Below are 20794 nucleotides of genomic sequence, written 5' to 3'. Positions count from 1 at the left end.
ACATCAAATAAAATAGAAAAATGACAATCATAACAAAAAGCATTTACTTTAAAAACAGAACATCGAACATCAGCAGATGTTACATCACATGCCAGATCTCCAGTTATCTTTTTTAAAAGATCAGTAGCAATTGTTGGAGGAATCATCTCCCAGTATTTGGACACGATCCGAGTAACTCCAAATACCCCTGTAGAGCGGACAACTGGATGAGGATCTTCTAAGAGACTCTGAAACAAACAGAAGGATAATACTGTGAGCATATGGGTTATTGTGACCCTACTGCTGTTTGATCTGGGCCTGTCATAAACAAAATGCATTTCATTACCTTTTAAACCTTATGAAAACTATAATACAATAAAATAACTGTAATATTAATAGTCCCTCAAGGCATTTACTATGAAGAAAACAAGGAAATTTAAACCAGAAGCAAAATTAAGGTAACTCTTGGCCCACTTTTTTCATTAGACGTTTGATTTTTTTTAAAATAAATCAAGTCTTGCATTTATGACTTAATTAAGAATATTTGTACCTTATTTATATGAGTCTACACTGATCACTGTTCCTATGGAACAACATACCAACTTTGAAATTCATTAAATTATCTGATGTCTACGCAGGAATCCCCAAACATTTTCTTAATGAAAATACCCACTGCCCATGGGTATGAAAACACCCATTCTCACCCATCTGGACTGGTAAGGAAATTTTTAGGTTCTCTCCATTATACTTAATTTCAGAGGTATTTAGTAATACAGTACTGAACTTTGATTGAGTGCTTCCATAGTAACTGTGAAGCTCTCCCCCACAATCCCAGGTTAAATAAGGATCAAGATCATTACTCATGCATTTAATCTTTCAAAGGCATCTCTCATTCACAGATTACTGAATAACAAACCAAAATATTTCCTTTTTAAAGTGGTATATAACATCTGCAGAAAACATTCTATAGAAATTTAAAATATTAATTAATTTTTGTATTTTCTGTGCCACAGACCTCTTTTTCCCTACAATTACCCAGAAATTCTATAAATTTTAGTGGCATAAAAAAATATTTTTTTTAGTTAGTTCTGACAAAAATTTCATTTTAAACATTTTAGTTTCATTAAAACTTACAAAAAGTTCTTCAAACTGTTTCTGAATTTCCCTGTCCATCTCTTCAGCAGTAAAACTGGGATCACGAACAGGAAAAACATCAACAAACAAAAATGCTGCATTTGCTCGAACTTCTGAGTTTCTGGCCTGTTACAATGGAGGAAAAGAGATTTTTTTCCATAAGGAACAACTGTTGATATCCAAAGGTATATCCTGTCAAATACTGTTCTCCAAACATTTAAAGAAGTGTTTTTAATTAAGTAGATGGAAGAGATTAAATTGCAAACGGATGGAAGAACTTGGAAGTCACATATGAGTTTTAATGTTTTATCTTATGTTTCTGCCCATTCAGTAAAACCTGAGTTCAGCTTTCAAAGCACATCAGCTGCAATGACCCTGAGGAATCTCAGTCAGAGCCCTTCTGCCTTCTGTAATGCTGAATAAATTAAAAGCATTTGGGATTTCTCTTGGTGGTCTTAAAGCTCCTCTTCAGGACAGAAGACTTGAATTCAATCAGATTGGATTAATTAACTTGCTTGTCAAGAAACAGGTGATTTAATTGAAAAGCTCAAGCCTGTTTCTTCAAGAAAACAGTATTTAGTAACTAAGTACCAGACAGCTTGGAGCGTAACTTATCCAGCAGAAACATATTCAGTTCTGCATCTCTGCACATAAGTATTAGGACCATGTGCTGAGCTGCAGGCAGCTCATCAAAAATCCATGCGAAGCCTCAGAGCATTTTACCATATTTAACAAATTTCACTGTACTCCACCACGTATTTTACTAGTTGTAGAGCCACAAACACAAAAAAAAGGAAAAAGGGGATATTTAGATACTTATTCAGTAAAAGATAATTGAACCTGTGGGCTTTTAAAGGACACAAAAAGAGAGCAGGCAATGAAACCATTCAGAAGAAATTCAAGGCATCTCAAGGAGAAAGCTGAAATCAAAACACCAAACTACATTTTACTTATCAGAGATAGCAGTGCAGTGATTAAGAGCCTCTACTGACTTCTCTTGGAAAGAACACTTGGAAGGAAAAATTTTGTCCAGATTTTGTGTCCAATAAAAAAATAAAAGCTCTCAATATAACAAGGAAAGCAGGCCTAATTGTAACAGCAAGATGAGATAGTTCAGGGAAATTCTTGGCTATGCTAATCATCTAATCTTCTTCCCTTGTAATGAAGCACACTGAGATCAAAGCAGGGAAAAGAAACATAACAATAACCATGTAATATTTAGACTTAAATAAACTAATGACAAATAAAACCAGAAAAACACAACAGAAATGAGTAACAATTACTTCATTTACAATCTGTTTTAGGTTTCTCTTCTTGACCAATTCTGATATGGTGGAGTAGAACCATAACATGCCAAATTCTTCATGCCAACAAAATTACTAGGAGTTTTAAATTGAATACTACAAAAGCAAATAAAGCACATACATACATTCTTTAGTTAGGAACTTGTGTTTTCCTGTATTTATTATGGATAATGCAAAGAGTTTAAAGGTGAAAAAATTGTAATTGTTAATTCTATCCTATAAAGTTGTAGAAAATCCTTTAACTCTGATCTTGTCTACATTTAACACATAAGATAATATGTGAATTCAGGGTGAAATAGCTCTTCTGTACTAACATTGCATGTGAAAATTAATTCAAATGTGGTTTTGTGCAATAACCTAGACCTTGTCTACCATAGCCATTCCAGGAAGTTAATTTCCATACACTTTTTAAGTGCATTACACTGAATTCCATTAAGCTCACTTTTAATTCTGAACTGAGTACTCACAGTTCAAATTCCTTTAATTAACTGGAATTTATCCCAAATGTATTTGCATATTCAGGCTGGTACAATGTCTTCACAGAGGTAGAACCCAAGACTTTAAATTCATGGCCAGTTTTAATCCACACTGACTTTTCCATGCCAGAGACTGCAGTAATTTAAAAGACTAAAATTTCTTTACCATTATACCTGTACAATTCTGAGGAAATTTCAGAACCTTCTAAAACAATATTTTATTTTTTTCTTCAGTTAATTTTCACAGCTTTCTTTTAAATTTTAGCTGGTCTTGCAGGTTCTGAAATTAAATTCAAATTATTTAAAACACTGCTTCCCCAGGACATGTTAGTTTAAATGTGTGGGATGTTAAAAAAATATTAGAAAAGGCAACCAAACACTTTAAAAGAGTCACTTCCTTCAACAGCTTGAATTCCTGGAGGAGTGGTTCTTGACTTTTTCAGCTTGATAAGAAATAGCTTAATCACTACTTACATTAAATAATCATATTTTTATATCTATATATCTTCTCATACTAACAACCAATCACTGCACATCTCTTTTATGTTTGTAGGACACTTGCTTTTCATAATAAGAACATGAAAAAAAGATGAAGAAGTTATACATGGGCTTATAATATAAAAATTTAAGAGTTGCATAAAGGTTTATAAAAGATGTGCAGGTAAAAGCCCCAACAGAAGCTTGTGCAATCTAATTACTTGCAAAACAATTGAAGAAAAACAGAACTGCATTACAAAATGTGCATTCTCAGTTTAAAGATTTCAGAGATGAAATCAAGTAGTCTCAGCATCAACAGTTCTGGAACTCATTGTATTCTTACAACTGAAGTATTTTTGCTCTCTGTAAGAAGGAGGAGTAAACAGGCCTTGTGTGTCCTTTCTGTTTCATAAACAATGTTCTAGAACAGAATTTGTTCTTCACTATATTAAATTAGGGATTTGGCTAAAATAGGAGTGTCAAACTAGTTATCTAAAATTAAACTGACATTTCAAGCTTTGGAGGAGAATCCATAACAGTTATAAGAACTGTTATAAGCTTTCCTTCTTAGTTCTGTATTTTAAACTACTGGTGATTCTGAGTCACAGCAACAGTTCAAAACATCAAACACTTCATGCAGCACTATATGATTTGTTCTAGCCATGGAACCATTAGTGATGTGAAAATTATGAATAGCAGCTGTTAAAAATTTTAACTGCTTGTGGAATCTGGAATTCTCCTGTTGTCTTGCTGCAAATCAATCAGTAACCTTTTTTTTTTCCTAGAAGGTCACACACCTTCTGTTACATTTCTCCAAATAAATGTATGCAGATTTCATAAGGTTTGACAGAATCTTCCTCCAAAATGTAGTCTAGTCTCACATTTGAGTCCTGGGCTTTGGCAAGTGACTGTGACCCTTCACTGACAGGCAGCAACCCCCTTAAAAATGGAGCACGGTATTTTGCTAACTTACCAAAAATCAGTTAAAACTCCTATTCTTTTTAGAGACAGAAATGTAGAAATTAAAGGAAGCCATGCCTTGTAGCTATCATTCTCTGGCATTAGGACATAAATGTTTCATCCAGAGGGCTCCTTGTTTATACAAATTCTAAAAGGATGGGATCCAACATTTAATGTAAGACCAAACAAGATGGACTAACAATGACTTTTCATATTCCCACCTCTACCACAGGCTTCTGTTGAAACCAAACAGCTCTCAACTCCTTCCTGTAACTCAAAATCCATTGTAAACAATTTTTGAAGTTAATAGTGAATACTTTCAACATTGAGAATTTCAAATACCTTTCTCAGTCTAGAGAAGACACTTATGACCAACCAGTCATAAATGAAATTGAAAATGTTTGCCAGAAATTAACGTGGCTGTATGTGTATATTCCCACAACAGGGATTTCATCACTTCAGACAAAATAAAAGCTGTCACCAAAGAAGGAAACTTGGCTCCTCTTGATCACAGAGTGTAACTGAGCAGATAAACTGCAGTGGGTCCCCTTTAGTCCATGCATGCAATCCACAGAAGGACATGCACACACCATGAAAGAACTACAAGTAAGAAATTTCCTTCTGAGTGCACATTCATACCATTAATGTCTGTCCATACAATCCAACTAGAATAAAAGTTTCCTATGTTAATACTCCAGTACATTCATTGAGCTGTATTCTAAGGCTGGTAATTAATAAACAGGTAAGACTAAACCATCCTCTGAACACTTCTGGCTTTGATCAATAAAACACTAATAAATCCCTAAAGATCTTGTAAAAGATAAAACAAGTTTACAAAGAATTTTCAGATTGAGAAGATAAGAATACCAACTGCAATCCTGGAAAGCAATCTAGGTACCTGTAAACAAAAGTGAATTTTACAAGTAAATTATATTAACAAATTAGAATATTATTGTGCAGCTATGCCTAATTGCAATTTAAAAAGTTATGCAGCTACATCTGTGATGCTAAACACTCATTTTGGTTTTTGTGGCCATTCATTTTAAAAGCAAATAATAAAAACAGAAGATGTGGAAGGGACCCAAAATTTAATAGATGGAGAAAGACATTTGTATTTTCTGAAAAGGATAATTACCTTCAGTGCTCTCCAGAGGATGGGCTGATACAATCTATAGAGCATTTCATCAACTCCTTGACGGACTTTACTTTGTTTATGAAAATAACTCAGCATCTAAGAAAAAACAAATAAAACAGGCCCCAAAGTCATTTTAACATTCTACACTCAGGAAGTGGTAAGGGGGTGTTGTATTTCATAATTATGTAATACCAGAGTTTTCATACTATGAAAATTATAAAACTAAACATGTTAATTGACCCTATATCTTATTAGCGAAGTCTCAAAAATAGTAAAATTAAAAGTCTAATAAATATAATATCCTATAACTTTATAGAGTCATTAAGTTTACATAAAGATCTACAACTAAGAGAAAAACATGGCTAGAGAATTTCACAGCAACACCTCATTTTTGTTACTATAACAAATTATTTTTAAAGTTACTGGCAGAAATACTTTGAAACCACGAAATTATGAACTACAGATAAATAAGCTTTTTCTCTGTTAAGAACAAAGGAACTTATCTGGTATGTGGAGTTACCCAAATACACATGTACAAACCTAATACAGATTTTATGCACTGATGAAAAGCAAGTATCAGCACTCTTTGGGACTCAAAACTGTGCCTAATTAGCTAAAAATCCTGTTATTTTCTGTATCTGAATTACGCAGAAAAGAAAAAGAAAGTGGAAGACCAGAGCAGAATATGAGAAAGGACATAATGTAACTTCATATGAAGAATTTGTCCACTTTGAAACACTGAGCAGTTTGAGTTGTGTGCAAGGTTGGTAATTAATCAGAAAGTGAGATGAGATCATCCTCTGAACATTTCTGGCCTTGATCAATACAGCACTGATAATTCCCTGAAGATCTTCGAAAACAGAATACAAGATTACACAAAATTTGAAAAGAAGCTGACCCTCTAGTGGTCAGTTCAAATTTATTCCGAGACCTACTCCTCTTGCAGCCCAAAGACATATTTATTCACTGTCCTCTTTCAAGATCATAAGGCCCAGAGTCTGAAAAGGATGAAATGCCCTGTCAAAAGCCTGTTCAATCGATCAGGAATCACAGGACAAGGAAATCCTATAGCTATGAGAAAGCAAAACAGAACAAACCCCCTAAAAAACCAACCCCAAAAAATCCAAACCAAAACAAACAAAAAACCCACTCTAGTACTGTACACTGGTATGTCAAGCTGTATATTGCACACAGTACACACTCTATAGTCTGGGTATTTGGGAGGAAGCATGGGGAGGGGAGGGGCATTGATCAAATACAAATGTCTTAAAAAGCCTTGTGCACTTCTCATTCTGTTTCAAATGCTCTGCTCATGACTGAACGCCACAGGCAGACAACTAGAATCAAAGCTTGTGCCTATAAACCTACATAAATCCCCTACATATAATAAAAAGAAAAAAGCCAAGTTTCATTTCAGACCCATCTACTAAGTTTGCCTCAAGAAGGTTATGACTGTTCCTGTGATCATCTATGGAAAGGTCAATTCTACAGGTAAAGAAAGCTTAGACAACAGACAGCAAAAACTATTCCTGGCACTCTGGAAAATCCCCTTCTACTTTTGAGCAGCAAAAACAAATCTGGTGCAAAACTATAAGCAGGTTCCTCCTAAAATTTGTTTTAACATTATTTCTCAGAATATACTATTTTTAATGTATTTGTGGTGGGTTGGTTCTAGTCACCAGCTAAGCACCCACAGCCATGCACACACTCCTTGCTCAGTAGGGAAAAAAAAGAATTAGAAGATAAAAGCAAGTTCATGTGTCAAGATAAGGATAGTTCAATAAATGAAGGAAGGAGGACCCAAAAATCCCCAAAGGAGTGATGCAAATGCAACCACTTATGACCTGCCACAGGCAGACCAATACTCAGCCAGCCTCCCAGCAATGGCTGCCTCCCCAAAACCCACTTTCCCTCAGTTTGCTGAGGGAATAATGGTTGTATGGCATGCAATATCCTTCTAGTCAATTTGGGTCAGCTGTCTCAGCCGTGACCTCTCAACTTCTTGCTCAAGCCCAGCCCACTCCCAAGGGAAAACGTGAGGAGAAGAAAGCCTTGAGATCACACAGGCACTGCTCAGCAGCAGCCAGAGCATTGCTGTGCCACCAGCACACCCCAAACACAGCCCCACACAGGCTGCTAGGAAGGAAAGTATTTCCATTCCAGCCACACCTGGTATGGTATTTTAGTATGAAATGGAAATTTTCCACTTTATAGCAACTGATCTCATTTTGATGCTACTGCTTCATGCTACTAGTCATGCTTTCCTGGAACTTACCTCTCTAACTTTAGGATGAACAGAAGAACTTCTGGGAAGATGAATTCCATGATGCATGAAATCCTGAATGCAGTTATATTCAAGTACCTACAGTAAAACACACACATGCTCCTGTTAACACAATGAAACAATAATAAGTACTGTAGCTATTCAGCAACTATATTTTTCCTTAAAACAAGCAACTGAAAATAGTACCTGCTATTATTTCTTACTTGGCTTCTGCTTTGCCCAAATTTTTCCATGCTGGGGGCCTCAGTCTGCCTCAACTGATTTTCAAAATTTCAGAATCTACAGTTAATCCAATTGTCAGAAGCTAAAAGCCGGGTAAATAAGAGTATTTTGGTATCTGAAATTTTGCTCTAGCATTGTTGTGATCTGTAAATATGCCTTTAATATTTTCTATGGAAATCCACAAAAACTAGATGAATACCTGAGCTATCAACTACACAGACTTGCATATACTGAATAAAAGCTTCAGTAATTCAGCTAACGGGTATGTTTATGAAAAACATTTCATAAAAGTATAAAAATATGCATATTTGTGCAAAACAATACTTCAGCAGCAGAATTAAAGGTGTTTAACTGCAGCCAAGCTGATCTCAGTGGGAAAGCATTCAAAGCATGACATATAGTTACTCCTTGACAATCCTGAAGAGGCCCTTTCCTCAGGGAAATAATTCTTTAAGGCTTGTTAAAGAAACCTCTCTGTAGTGGACAGTCATGAGTCTTTCCCACCTTGAAATTCAAAACTATCCTCCAAATGAAATTTCGAACATAGTGTTACCTCTATGAATTCTCCTGACACCTTCTTCCAGGCCCTGAAGTAAACTTCTGAAATGTATTCCACCAAGGATCTGTATTAACATACAGGAAACACAGTCAAGAAAGCATACTAACCATACCTCTGTACAATTCATAAAGGTGAAACATGAAGTTTTGTTTTTGTGCATCAAATTGGTTTTTAGAAAAAATTCTCTTTTTCAAGTCTACACCCATAACTACCAAGTTAACTCTTAATTAATGAACACAAGCACTATTACAGGATACTTGAAATACCTCCTATGATGCGAGAGTCAAAACATTCACAGGGATACTTTACCAGTTATGTAATGAAATGTAATGAAGAATGCCTGACATTCTTCACAGACATGTACAGAAATATATTATTCTACATGAAGGCATTAGAAAGCCTTTGATTTTAATACATAGAATTACTTCAGCAATATTTCACTGAATAATCAAAGAAAAAAAATCTCCATATTTTTCATCCATCAGCCAAGTTCTCAGGCTATGATTTATCATACAAGTCACTTCTTATTAGAATGTCTTATATAGAAACCTAGAAAATTAAATTAGAGATTGCTTGTAGGAAGAAATAGGAACACCCTACAAAAGGAGAAATGGACCTGCAACCCTCACAGCACTGCAAATAATGCAGTCCAATTTCTATCCAAAGTCATTTGCTTTAGCTAATGGCAAATAAACATTTACTGCTCCTATAACTGTACACCCAGGCATGTCAGAGCTACTATTAAATTAAGTTGCTGAAACAATATAGCAGTAATATTCCAAAGATTTGTAGGTTTCTGGATATTGATATATTTTTCAATACACTAGGTATTTTTAGAGTGAGATAAACAAGATTTTAGACAAGCTCTTACTAATTAAGTATTCTAACTGGGATGCATACCTTGAAAAGAACTGCAATTGGTTTTTAACAGTTCCATGTATCACTTTAATGAAGTTTACATTCCAGCTGAACAAAAAACTCAAGAGTCTTCTTCCCTGTGGGGAGGGGAAAAGAGGAAAAAACAAAGGGAACTCAAAGGCCAGAAGAATACACAATTTAAGAGCTACCTCAAAAATCATCAAATCCAAAGGAAATTACATCTTTGATTTTAAAATGCATAGGTGAAATGGAAAAAGCCATTTAAGATTTGTAATTATTAAACAGAATTGAAGCATTACTTTTATTCATACTGTAGAAAAAACACAGAACAAATGAACACGTGGATCACATATCTGCCTCCACTCTTGCAATGCCCATTCTGTTATGGTGTGCCTTCAGGCAGCAGTCCAGAATGCCAGCAGCCTGTGATCAGCACCCTCACCGAGGGCAGAGCACCGAGCTCTGCCAAGCACAGCATCATCCCAGGATGACACTGCTATGATGGTGAAGGCATAAACAAAACACCACAACTCTACCAGCACTGGATGCAGAAACATTTTTAACAAAGTCACAGAGAACAGCTGGGCCACTGAGGAAATTAAATGTTCTGATCAGCAAGGACAATTCCTGTCCTCCTGCCACGTGAAAAGTAATGCTGAGAACCTTCTGGAGCTGCTTTCATTCATGAAAACAGAAACTGTTTTTCCCAAAAATTAGTTTTCTTCCATTTTAACAAGTCAGGAACAGTGATGACAAATTTGATGAGCAATAGCATTTTCTAACAAAAGGCAGTGGAAGGCTTTGGATGAAGGAAATAAGCCAATGCTCTTCCAGAATCAGCAAAATCTGTCCAAGGAATTGGAGCCTTATACAGTATGTGTACAGGCAGCTTCACTCTGACTTAGCTTACAGGTGAAGGTAAGACTTCAAAATGTCTGATCATACATAAGGGTGAGTCAACCAGTTGTAAGGGTCCTTATCTCTCAGCTTTCTAGCCAAAAATAAATTAGGTATATTAATAAAGGAAGTGCAGTAGTAAAGAGCACATTGAGAGAAGTGCTGAATAAACAGCAGAGGTTCAGAGGCACTTCCATTGAGAGCTGGACAAGAGTTGTGTTCACACCTAAGACCAAACAGAGAAAATAGAATGCCAGACACACTTGGAGTTGGAACCTCACAGAGTAGGGGAGGGAGATGGAAGCACATAGCCAGAAACTGCACTGTAGTGCAATTGATAGCTGAAATGCCTTTGGGTGAAGAAGTTAACTCAGAATCTCATAAAAATCAAGACCCAATGGCTAAATACAAGATTCTTGGCTCCAGGTCAGATGGCATCCTTCCTGCTGTCAGCAAGTGCTGTCTCTGTCTCCAGCTTTGGTGGCCTAATATAAACACAGGGGAGTCCCACTTGGCATGTCACACATCAACATCCCTGACAAAACAAAAGGTCAGTCTTTTCTTCAGAAAGAACTGACCTGCAGTTCTTTCCTCAAGGCAGCAAGGATGAGGACAAACTCAAACTCATCTCATCTTCTACAACCCCAGCAAGACAGTTTTTTTTGGCTTTTTATCATCTTTCAACTAATTATTTTTAGCCTTAGGTTTTAAAAGATTGAGCCTGCTCCTGAAAATGATAAAAGCCTCTAGCTTAATCTGCTGATTGTGATTAATGGATCTGAAATAATTACTGGTAACAACATTCTCATTACCGTGAGAGACAACCTGGTGATAGGTGAATGAGACTGTGAACTTGTCATTTTTGGGACTAATGCAGTATCAGGGTTGCGTGTCTGGTACTGCTGAGCTTGTGGACACAGAGCACATGACTTTGTTCTATACACACAGAGAAGGTGAGCAAGGAAAGAGCACAAGAGACCCACCTCTAAAACACAGTAACATGCTCTGCAGCTGTTGAGACTACAAACCCCATCTGAACAAGAATGTTTCCATAAATCACAGAGAGATAAATTCAGAGGATCACTCCACTAATGCAGCCTGATGATAAACCTCTGAGAAATATTACTGTGTGTTGAACAGCACAGCCTGGGAAGGCAGAAACACTGAACTCCCTGATCTTGCACTGAGGTGTAATAAATATGCAATTCTCTATTGGTTTAATATTGATTTAGAACAGATACACTGCATTCCTGACCCTTCCCTTCCTTCATCTTGCATATGATGACCCATTCCAGACAGTTAATCTGTCTGAAAAATAATCTTACTAGGAGAAAACAGCTACCACCTTCAATCAGCACATGATATTGCTGCTTGAACATTAGACTGTGAAAAGGAAAAGAGGAATGCTAGTCCATGGCAACACAGGATCATTGCAACCTGGAGTTATAGCAGCTTAAGCTACTATGGTACTGAGCTCTGGGATATGTACTCTAAAAAAACTAGGATTACTTTTCTTAGGAACTGTAGAAAAAGTCTGCAGGGATTAAAGGGAGTATTAGGCCTGATATACAGAAGTTCACATTCAACTCAAAGCAATTCATACATCATGTTGATACTTGGTACTACTACAAGCATTTTAGAAGCAATACAGGATGCAAAAAAACATCCAGCAGAGGTACTGGGGGACTGTTGGTTGGTTTTTTGTTGCTAGAAGAAATCTAACATCAGTGAAATGAACCAGAAAGGGAAATTAGAGAACATACATAAGGTGTGTTACCACTACAACTGAACTACCACAGCATACAAATCCAAAACAAAAGGACTTGCAACTGAAGTACAATGGCCTCACAGCAACAGGAAAATGTTTTGAACACTCTGAATCTCCTGTCTGCAGAGCTAGGAAAATCCAAGTCAGTTACCATTCTGGATAAGTACTTGAAGTTCATATAGTTAAGTTGGATTTCTGCTTACAAACTGCAACAAAATTTTGGATGTTTAAGTCCCTGAATTGTTAATTGTCTGAAGAGTGATTCGTGTGATCAGCTGTTTAGTTACTGTTTTATGGAGCTGAATTGTTCTGTTGACTCTTCTGACTAGGGTTAATATGGCACACCCTAAACACAGAGCAATTTTCCATGCCCAGATGGTTTTCCAGAAGGCAGAGATCTATGACAGTGTTTTACATGCCAACCCCACATGGATGTCTGAGGCAACTTAGGCCATTTAATGTAGCATGGGTCATTCACTTAAGCAATCAAATCCTTCCCAGGACCTGTACTGCTTATGCTCCTGCACAGATGTCTAAATTTATTTCAGACACTTAATTTAACTGAACCCTGTCCTGGCATCTTTCCAGAATGGGTTATGGTTCTCCATTTATGTTGAGCTGTTATCTACCAGGATGTAAAGTGACTTGTGTGTTGGGCTGGCATGGCAAGGTTTTGGTGGTGGAGGCCTGCAGAGGTGGTTTCTGTGAGAAGCTGCCAGAAGCTTTCCTCGTGCCCACAGAGCCAATGCCAGCAGGCTCCAAGGCAGACCCACCCCAGCCAAGGCTGAGCCCCTTGGCTACAGCTGGGAGCTGCTGCTTCCATCAATGCTTCCAGTTAGAAAGCAAAAAATCCAGAACTGAGGATCTGAACCACTAATGATCAGACAAAGCAGAGAGTAAGGTTAAGCTCTCTATATCAACCTAGAAAGAGATAGGCCTATGAAAATGCAAACTTGACAAAATGTCAAGAACCAGAAATCCTTGGGAGAGTAAAGAGAAAAATCTTGTGCAGGGAAGCGAAATGTGCAAAGCATGGCCAAATCAGCATTGATTTGGAGCAAAGTGTATGAGTTTTATTATGCCAGGAAAAATACTCATTACTGAGTCTGATTACGACTGCTTTCCCCCCCATATTTAAAAAAAACCCCCACAACAAAACCACTTTTATACTTTTTCACTCAAAGATTCAAGGCGCAAACTTCCTTTAGAAAAGCTGTATAGTAACTAACACGTTATATGAAAGTCTCACATGATGTGGGAGAAATAAAGAACTACAAGAATTTGCTTCTGAAACCTAGACAGCAGTCGTATTTTATATATATAATTACCAATTATTTACTGTGCCTTTTTGAAGGTGAAATATTAAAGTAATACAATGGATTCAAATATAACAGAAGAAAAAAAACCCATACACAATCAAATATAGTTAATGTATTTTAAGTACTGTGACAAAGAACACAAGTACACACTTTTTCCAGATGACAAAAAATGGCTTAAAATGAAATATACCAAGGACACAAAATTGATTGTAAACTCTGTCAATAAAGCCTTACCTGTCTTTCCTCTTTCCACCCACATTTTCTCTTCTTCCATTCTCACCTCTCATATTGCCTTGGTACATCATAATTTTAGTCAAAACTAAAACAGCTTAAAATATCATACATAAGTAACAAAAACCCCACCAACTTCGTGGCAGGTATCCAAATCCTGCTCTACCAAACATTTCACCTAATTCCTTCGCTACCTCCATTTTTAAAATGACATATCCTTACATTGCCTCAACCATGCAGCAATCTCAGGGCTCATTTTATGAAATAAATTCACAGGAAAAGGAATATATCTATTTTACTCATGCAGGGAAGAGTTAGAACTTCAGAGACAAAGTCTGGTGGTCTGGTCACCCAACCAGAAAAAAGGCCTGGACACCACAATTCTGGTGCACAGGCACAATCTAAAACCAACAAAACAGCAACTGTTCACTGAGAGAAATCTGTGTAGTTAAATGAAGTAATTCTAATTTTTCTCTGAAGTTGGGTTCTTTTAATGCTACTTTTAAAACAGAATATGGCAACACATTCTTGTAGATGAAGTAATTTAGAAGGAAAATTATTTTGCTACAGTTACTTGTCTTGAATAAAAGAAGAACTGCTATAAAAGAAAAGAATTACACCAGGGAATGTTTTTAAGTATCAAGGGAAATGTACTGGAAGCAAAGCACTTGATTCTTATTGCCTCGGGATAAAAGAACTGGACTGAAGATTTAGACATAAACTTTCACACTTTAGTCTGGAATAGAAACAAGTTTTCCAAATGAAACAGTATCAACCATTTATAACTTGGAGTCAGAGCTGATTTGTCTCATGTTGCTACCCACTGTACAATAAAAAAAGACAAACTGCAAAACTATTAAAAGCAACCAAAGCTCACTGGCACAAAACCACAGTAAGATAAAAGTTGGCTTACCTCTTCTTTCTTAATATGTTTTACACTCATAAAACACTGAAGCAACAAGTCTTTGACTTCATTACTCTCATCTGAATCATAATCAAAACAAAGTAATGTCTGATGTAGATTCCATACACGAATTATATCTGCACCCTGACAGGAAAGAAGAAGCCCACATTAGAGTGGAGTAGCTTTGCTTTAATGCAAAAAACGTTGATTTAATGCAAAGCTGCATTGAGAGGATTTTAAATAAAGAACCTGAAATGCATTGTTACAGATTGTGAAAATATGAATACTCATTTCATCACATTACTGCGAAAAAAATATATGTGACTGCAGAAATTCTGACTTCCAACAAATGAAGATATGCTTAAGTACAGAAAAAAAAAGTTGCCATTCCATGCAAAGTATGTTAAAACCACATCATTGCACTTTTTAAACTTCGTACAATACATGCAGTTAACAGGGAAAAACAGGAGAAAGACATAAGGATATGTCCATTGAGTTAGTGCAAAAGATGTGCATCACAATACTCAAGTAACTCACACCTTTTGAAAAATGAAAGAAAAATTATTTGTAGAAAGATAAAAAGCGAGAGAAGATGAAGCTTCCCACAAAAGCTGTTTCCACGCTTAGCTGAACACAGTGCTTAAAAATCTGAGTTGACAGAAAGTTAATTGCAATAAAAACCTTGGTCATTGGACTGGACAAAAGGGTGAAAAGATGAAAAGGAATGCAAAAAAAAAAATAATCCACTTTACTTGTGAAACTGATGCCAAAAGCCTTTAAAATTTGTTCTAGAGAAGGCAGTGTTTTATTGGAGGGATTATCTTTCTTGAAATATTCAATAATAACCTGAAAGTCAACATAGCCTCAGCCTACCGTAGCAGCTTTATTGAGGCTTTTCCTCAGCAGAATGACAAACAGAGTCTTCCCCAGCTGCTCCTTCCCCTCCAGTCCCTTCTCCCACCACATTTCACACACACGTTGGATGGCATCCTGTAGGATTTTTTCAGATGCAAGTAATGCAGGAAGAATACCTACAAGAGTAATGAAATAATTATTTACTGCAATGAACCAAGTCATTCCTGTAAAACAGCAGTCTGTTAGCACAGTAACTACACCTCACGGTGTCAGCTAGCTCCTGCCACATTTATACACTTTCATGGCTTATGCTCACTGCAGTATTTAGGCAACTCTAAGGTTTGGCCCACATTTTTGGATCAGTAACAATGAAATATTAAGTTTCCCTTAAAAGTAATAAAAAACACAGGATAATCAAAGTTACCTTCCACTGGATGAACAGCTGGGAGAAAAAAAATATTTACATTCCAACTTCTAAATTGTGCAGCTGATTTTTAAGTAAACATTCCCCTAATTTTGTCTCATAAATATGAACTCAAACCAGTACCAACTTTTCTCCTGTGAATTCTGTTTCACAGGCCAGCTGGATTTCAGTCAGATCAAACAGCCTCTGTGAAATGCTGCATTCTGTACAGAGAAGCACTCACCGTTCAGTATAAAAGCGCATTCTGCGAGAGCTTTGTAGTTTACATTTTCATCCACTGCAGGTATGGAAGCAATAACGACAGCTGCCACTCCTTGGATCACTGCTACAGTTTGTTTCTGAAAGAAAGCAATGCTGAGGAAACACTTCTGCAGTTTGTTTTGGACTCAGAAAATAATTCAAACAAGAAATGAACCTTAGCAACAGAGAGCAAAGATGAATTGTTATTATGCTTCCATTCTGAAGCTGGCACCCAAAGCCTTTCAAATAAGAGGCAAAAGAATACGTTTTTAAAGTACATATTTTCAAAAAGTTTGAAAAGGGTTTTCAGCTCCAGCTAGCAGATAACTTTGTGACTGCACCTGTGCATCCATTCCTGCACTAAAATCCTCATCTGCAACAAACCCACTCAAGCACACATCCATTTCAGAGCTGAAAAGCCCCTAACTAGCAGGATCTTGTGTAACTCAGAGTTGTACATCTGGTGACTTTCACTCCAAGTGTGTGATTCTACAGGCTCTGAACAGATGACTGATTTTTCTGTAAGCCTCTAGGTTTCTCTAATGATTTCCCCACTGCATTTCTTTTCTTCCCCCCAAAATTAAATAATCTTTTCCCCCAGTATTCTCAAGGCTACATAGACTACAGCACAGAAGGCAGTAAATAAGGGTCTGAGTCAGAAAAATTCTATATATTCTGAATTTGTGGAAGGGGCAGTCAAATCTAGATTTCCTGATGTTCATTAAATAAAATGACATTACAAATCAGGTAGTGAATTTCTTACACTATATGCCAGCTACTTAAACTTAACATCTGCAACATTAACATTTGCTTATTGAAATAAGACACAGAAAAAGCCCATTCAACTCTACTGAGAAAACTAAGTCACATCTTTCATAATTAAAATTATCAGCAGAGCTAGTCTTTTACAGCATAGACCAATCATAATTTATGCTTGAGTTAAGCTGAACTTAAGTCATTTAAAAAAATGGGCAGGAAGGTGATATTTGGAACTGGTCTTATTTGATAACCCTTGCACGTTTTCAGTTGTTATGGAAATATTCCATTTTATTTCCCAAAAAACACAAAACACTCATCATGCTTTCATTTTACAAGATTCTTACCATTTCTGGAACTATCTCAACTTCCATGTCATCATCACCTTTATCATCTCCAGTCCTGTGCCATGTTTCCACAGGGTTCTCCATCAAGCTCTCTGTCAATAGCTGTGCCAGTCTCTGCCATAGCACTTCTTTTTGCTTTCTTGGCAATTCTTGAAGTAGCTCATTCAAGTCAAAATGATCAAATGTATTTTTCTATAAATCATCAGAAGATACCACACAATCTCACATGAGCAAAGTGGCTTATACTTCATCATCATATTTTCTACGTTTAATCTGGGTTTTTACATTAATGATTAACTTGTATTCCTCTGCAGTTATAGAGGTAAAATACCTCCTAGAACTTTTTGGTTTGTTTTTTTTTTTTTAATAGCATAAGAAAATTCTGCTAGTTAACTCTTTATCATGAAGCAAGAGTGCTGCTTTTAAGACAGAAGACTTTAGCCCTTGATAGCAATGAAGACAATTCCATATCCTTGGCTAAGCTTAAAACTGCACAGAATTTAAGTTCCTGATTATGTCTTGGCTCTCTTAAATATGGATTGATGAGGAAGAGGATTTAAAGAAAATCCTCAGGCAAGGACTGGAGCCGTGAATTTAAGTTCCTGATTATGTCTTGGCTCTCTTAAATATGGATTGATGAGGGTTGTTTAAAGAAAATCCTTTGGCAAGGACTGGAGCCGCAGCAGTAGAGCCATAGGGACAGCACTAATTTGGGATATGAGCTGCACACATCAGAGCTCTGCACACTGCACTGTCTCAAAGCCCCACATCAAACCCAGCCCCTGAGCCCGCTGACCCCACACCTCCTGCTGAAGCCCTGCTGACGGGGAAGCCACCATCAGTCCCCAGTAGAGGCTGCACCACGAGGCTGATCTGAACTGTTTCCTAGAAAGAACTTTGCTGGAAGAATTTACCTCAGGGACACAAGGAGTCTGTTAGCATTAAAGAAGGGCAGGCAAACTGCTAGGAAAGGGAATATGCAGAGAGAAGATAAGAAGGAAGACCAGGCACAACCAGGAGAAAGAACAGATCATTTCTGAGATGTAATTTGCAATATGGAAGTGAAGGTTTACTGAATCAAAAATACTTCAGAGGAAAGAGAGAGAACGCCCATAATCTTGAAATAAATCTATTTTTAGTTTGCAGATACACTGCAAGACATCAAAAAGAGAAAGTCGAAGGTAAAAACTGAAAAGAATGAAAGAAGCAGCAGTAAGTATTAGAAAGTTCCCAGAAGGGTATGAGAAGAAAGATCCTGATACATATTTATAAGAGAATTTCTATTCTATTCTACAACTGAAAACAAATACAATAAACCAAAGGCCTCGCAGGGAGATCTGCAGCCCTGTGCTTCAAACAAACCCAAAAGACAGGATATTAAGATTGTACCCTTTTGAACAGACAGAATGAACTCATAAGATCAGAGTTTTTAGATTTTTCTTTGGGATGATATGAGACAGAATTATTCCAAAATCTAGGAGGAGAAAGGATGACACTGAATGACAATCATATCTGTGATTCCTATTTTTCTGTCTAAGAAATTATGTATTTTCTTGAACTGGAATGGGATTTAGTGGAAAAAATTAATAGCACATGCTGAAGATCTCAATTAACAACACCATAATATGACTTTTTTAAAATATTACAATGGAAAAAATTAAAAGCCCCTGAGAAACGAGAAGGAAAATTAGCAAAGCCCTGGAATTTTAGAAGACACAGATGAATCTAAACATTGAGAGAGCAGGAAAGAAAAATTCAAGGGGGAAGTAAAAGGGAGGTTGGGGCTTGTGTAGAAAACAAACACTGAAAGAAGAAGCCATGCTAAAAAATGAACTTTGAAGAGAGTTTAAAAGGCAAATTCCAAGGCTAGAGAACCAGCTAAGTAGCAAATATAATACAAAAACTAAGGAAAGCAGTGAAGCTTTAATGATTATTTGTTTAACCACAGCCTCCACCAGAAAAGCAATCAAGAATTTTTCAAGGGAGATCCAAAAAGGAGGATCCTCATACTAAGACCAGACATGGTCACACATCCTCCGTCACTGCAGGTTTCAAAAGGAAATTAATAAAATAACTGGAGTGTCTTGGACAGTCAAAAAGTCATGTGGATATTCATGTTCCCTTATGCTACAAAAGCATGAAGACAAGTTCAATCAATGTAGTTGGTGACAAAGTTTCCAGAGATATTGGCAACAGCTGAACACTGTTGCAAGAGAACTCCTGTGAACTGGTGATGAAAAACAAAAGGATGAAAAAAAACAACCATTTTTAATCCAAATAGCCCATGGCTCATTAAAATAAATTACTGAACACAAATGGCAGAATCAACACAACCAAATCAACTGAAAAAGGAAACACTGCAAGGGAATACTAAAGTGAATAGTTTTTTGCTCAATGTTTAGATTTAGGGAAAAATGGGAAGAAGACTTTAGGCAAAGGCAATCTGGCAATAAATGTATCATCCACAACTACATACAGGCACACAAATGAAAGAAATAGCAAATTTCTTGGTGAAAGATTCAAGGATGTTTGGGAGACCAACCTTGTATTATACAGAACAAGATTGTGGGATTAATATAGTTGCTACATTAAATCAGTTCATGCCTCTGTGCACATAGAGGTCAACTGATCCACTTTATCCTGCCACAGGCAGAACCAGGAAAATACCCATAAGAGCATAAGAAACAAACTTCATAATATCATTCATGGCAGCAAGCAAAAGATGTTTAGAAGAGCTCAGGTATATTGTAACACCAGAGAGATTGAAGCTGAGTGGAAAACACCTCAATGCAAATTATTATTTCTCATTCTTATGCAATATATACACAATGTGAGAATGAACTTTTAATAGTAGATTTCAGAAGATTTGTTTTGTTGCTCCTCTCTGTTCTCTCCACACTTCATTTAGAAAGAGCAATCTACCCCTTCTCTAAAGCATTCTGTGACAGAAAGAACAATTCAAGTAAAATTAACAATGGGCCAAAGAGCAAGTGGACAGCCCAAACTATCAAATGAATGAACAAATACTAGAGAAACACAATTCTGCTATGCTTGTATATTAACTCTTATTCGTTATATACCAATAAACTATTTCACTATTTTAAATTTAACAATGTAATATTTCAGCAACATGAAATTAATATTTGTTTAGAAGTACACAAATACTAATATTTTATTTTTAAAAAACAGTATGTGGAACAACCAAATATCAAAAAATGAGATGGTTAACAAACATTCATATTTCAGATTCTACAACCTTTTCAGCCTACATTCCTTCAAGTGCCATTTGAACTTATTTTCTACAGCAATCATTCCCACACATCTGCAAGTACCAGACAAATAATTTCTGTCCCTTTGTCCCTTGATTTCTGCACCTGTAACAGACTCATGACTCCAGAAGTGATCTCTGTATACACTGGCTCACTTACAGGATTCTGGGTGTAATGCAGGAAGTCTTCAATTGACTCTTTAGACACAACTTGCAAAAATGCTTCGCGTTTCATCCTGGAATTGGTCTTCCCCACTTTATAACCAAAACATAACATTAGAGGAGGTACTGTATATCAAAACAAGATCATTTTGGTCTGTTGTAATAATATATCAGTTATATATATAGCATTGATATCTATTTATATATGTTATAT

At 36.5% G+C, this 20794-nt stretch overlaps 1 protein-coding gene across 1 annotated transcript in view; it reads right to left on the bottom strand.

Moving 5' to 3' along the window:
• The window catches only part of NCAPG2 (non-SMC condensin II complex subunit G2), a 45521-nt gene that overhangs the window by 23938 nt on the left and 789 nt on the right, over window positions 1–20794 (bottom strand). The window contains exons 2-12 of the mRNA XM_039708468.1: window positions 20579–20673; window positions 17151–17342; window positions 16031–16145; window positions 15402–15559; window positions 14538–14672; window positions 9431–9525; window positions 8525–8594; window positions 7741–7827; window positions 5466–5561; window positions 1114–1239; window positions 48–227 (exon numbers count right to left, since the gene is read on the bottom strand). Of these exons, the coding sequence (XP_039564402.1) occupies window positions 48–227; window positions 1114–1239; window positions 5466–5561; window positions 7741–7827; window positions 8525–8594; window positions 9431–9525; window positions 14538–14672; window positions 15402–15559; window positions 16031–16145; window positions 17151–17342; window positions 20579–20653 (1329 nt within the window). The 5' untranslated portion in view covers window positions 20654–20673. The remainder of the gene's footprint in view (window positions 1–47; window positions 228–1113; window positions 1240–5465; window positions 5562–7740; window positions 7828–8524; window positions 8595–9430; window positions 9526–14537; window positions 14673–15401; window positions 15560–16030; window positions 16146–17150; window positions 17343–20578; window positions 20674–20794) is intronic.

This window comes from Passer montanus, unplaced genomic scaffold, assembly GCF_014805655.1.
Source record: "Passer montanus isolate IOZ18808 unplaced genomic scaffold, ASM1480565v1 scaffold10, whole genome shotgun sequence".
Lineage (NCBI taxonomy): Eukaryota > Metazoa > Chordata > Aves > Passeriformes > Passeridae > Passer > Passer montanus.
Note: the sequence above shows the minus strand (reverse complement) of the source record. Positions and strands in the feature narration are given on the sequence as shown.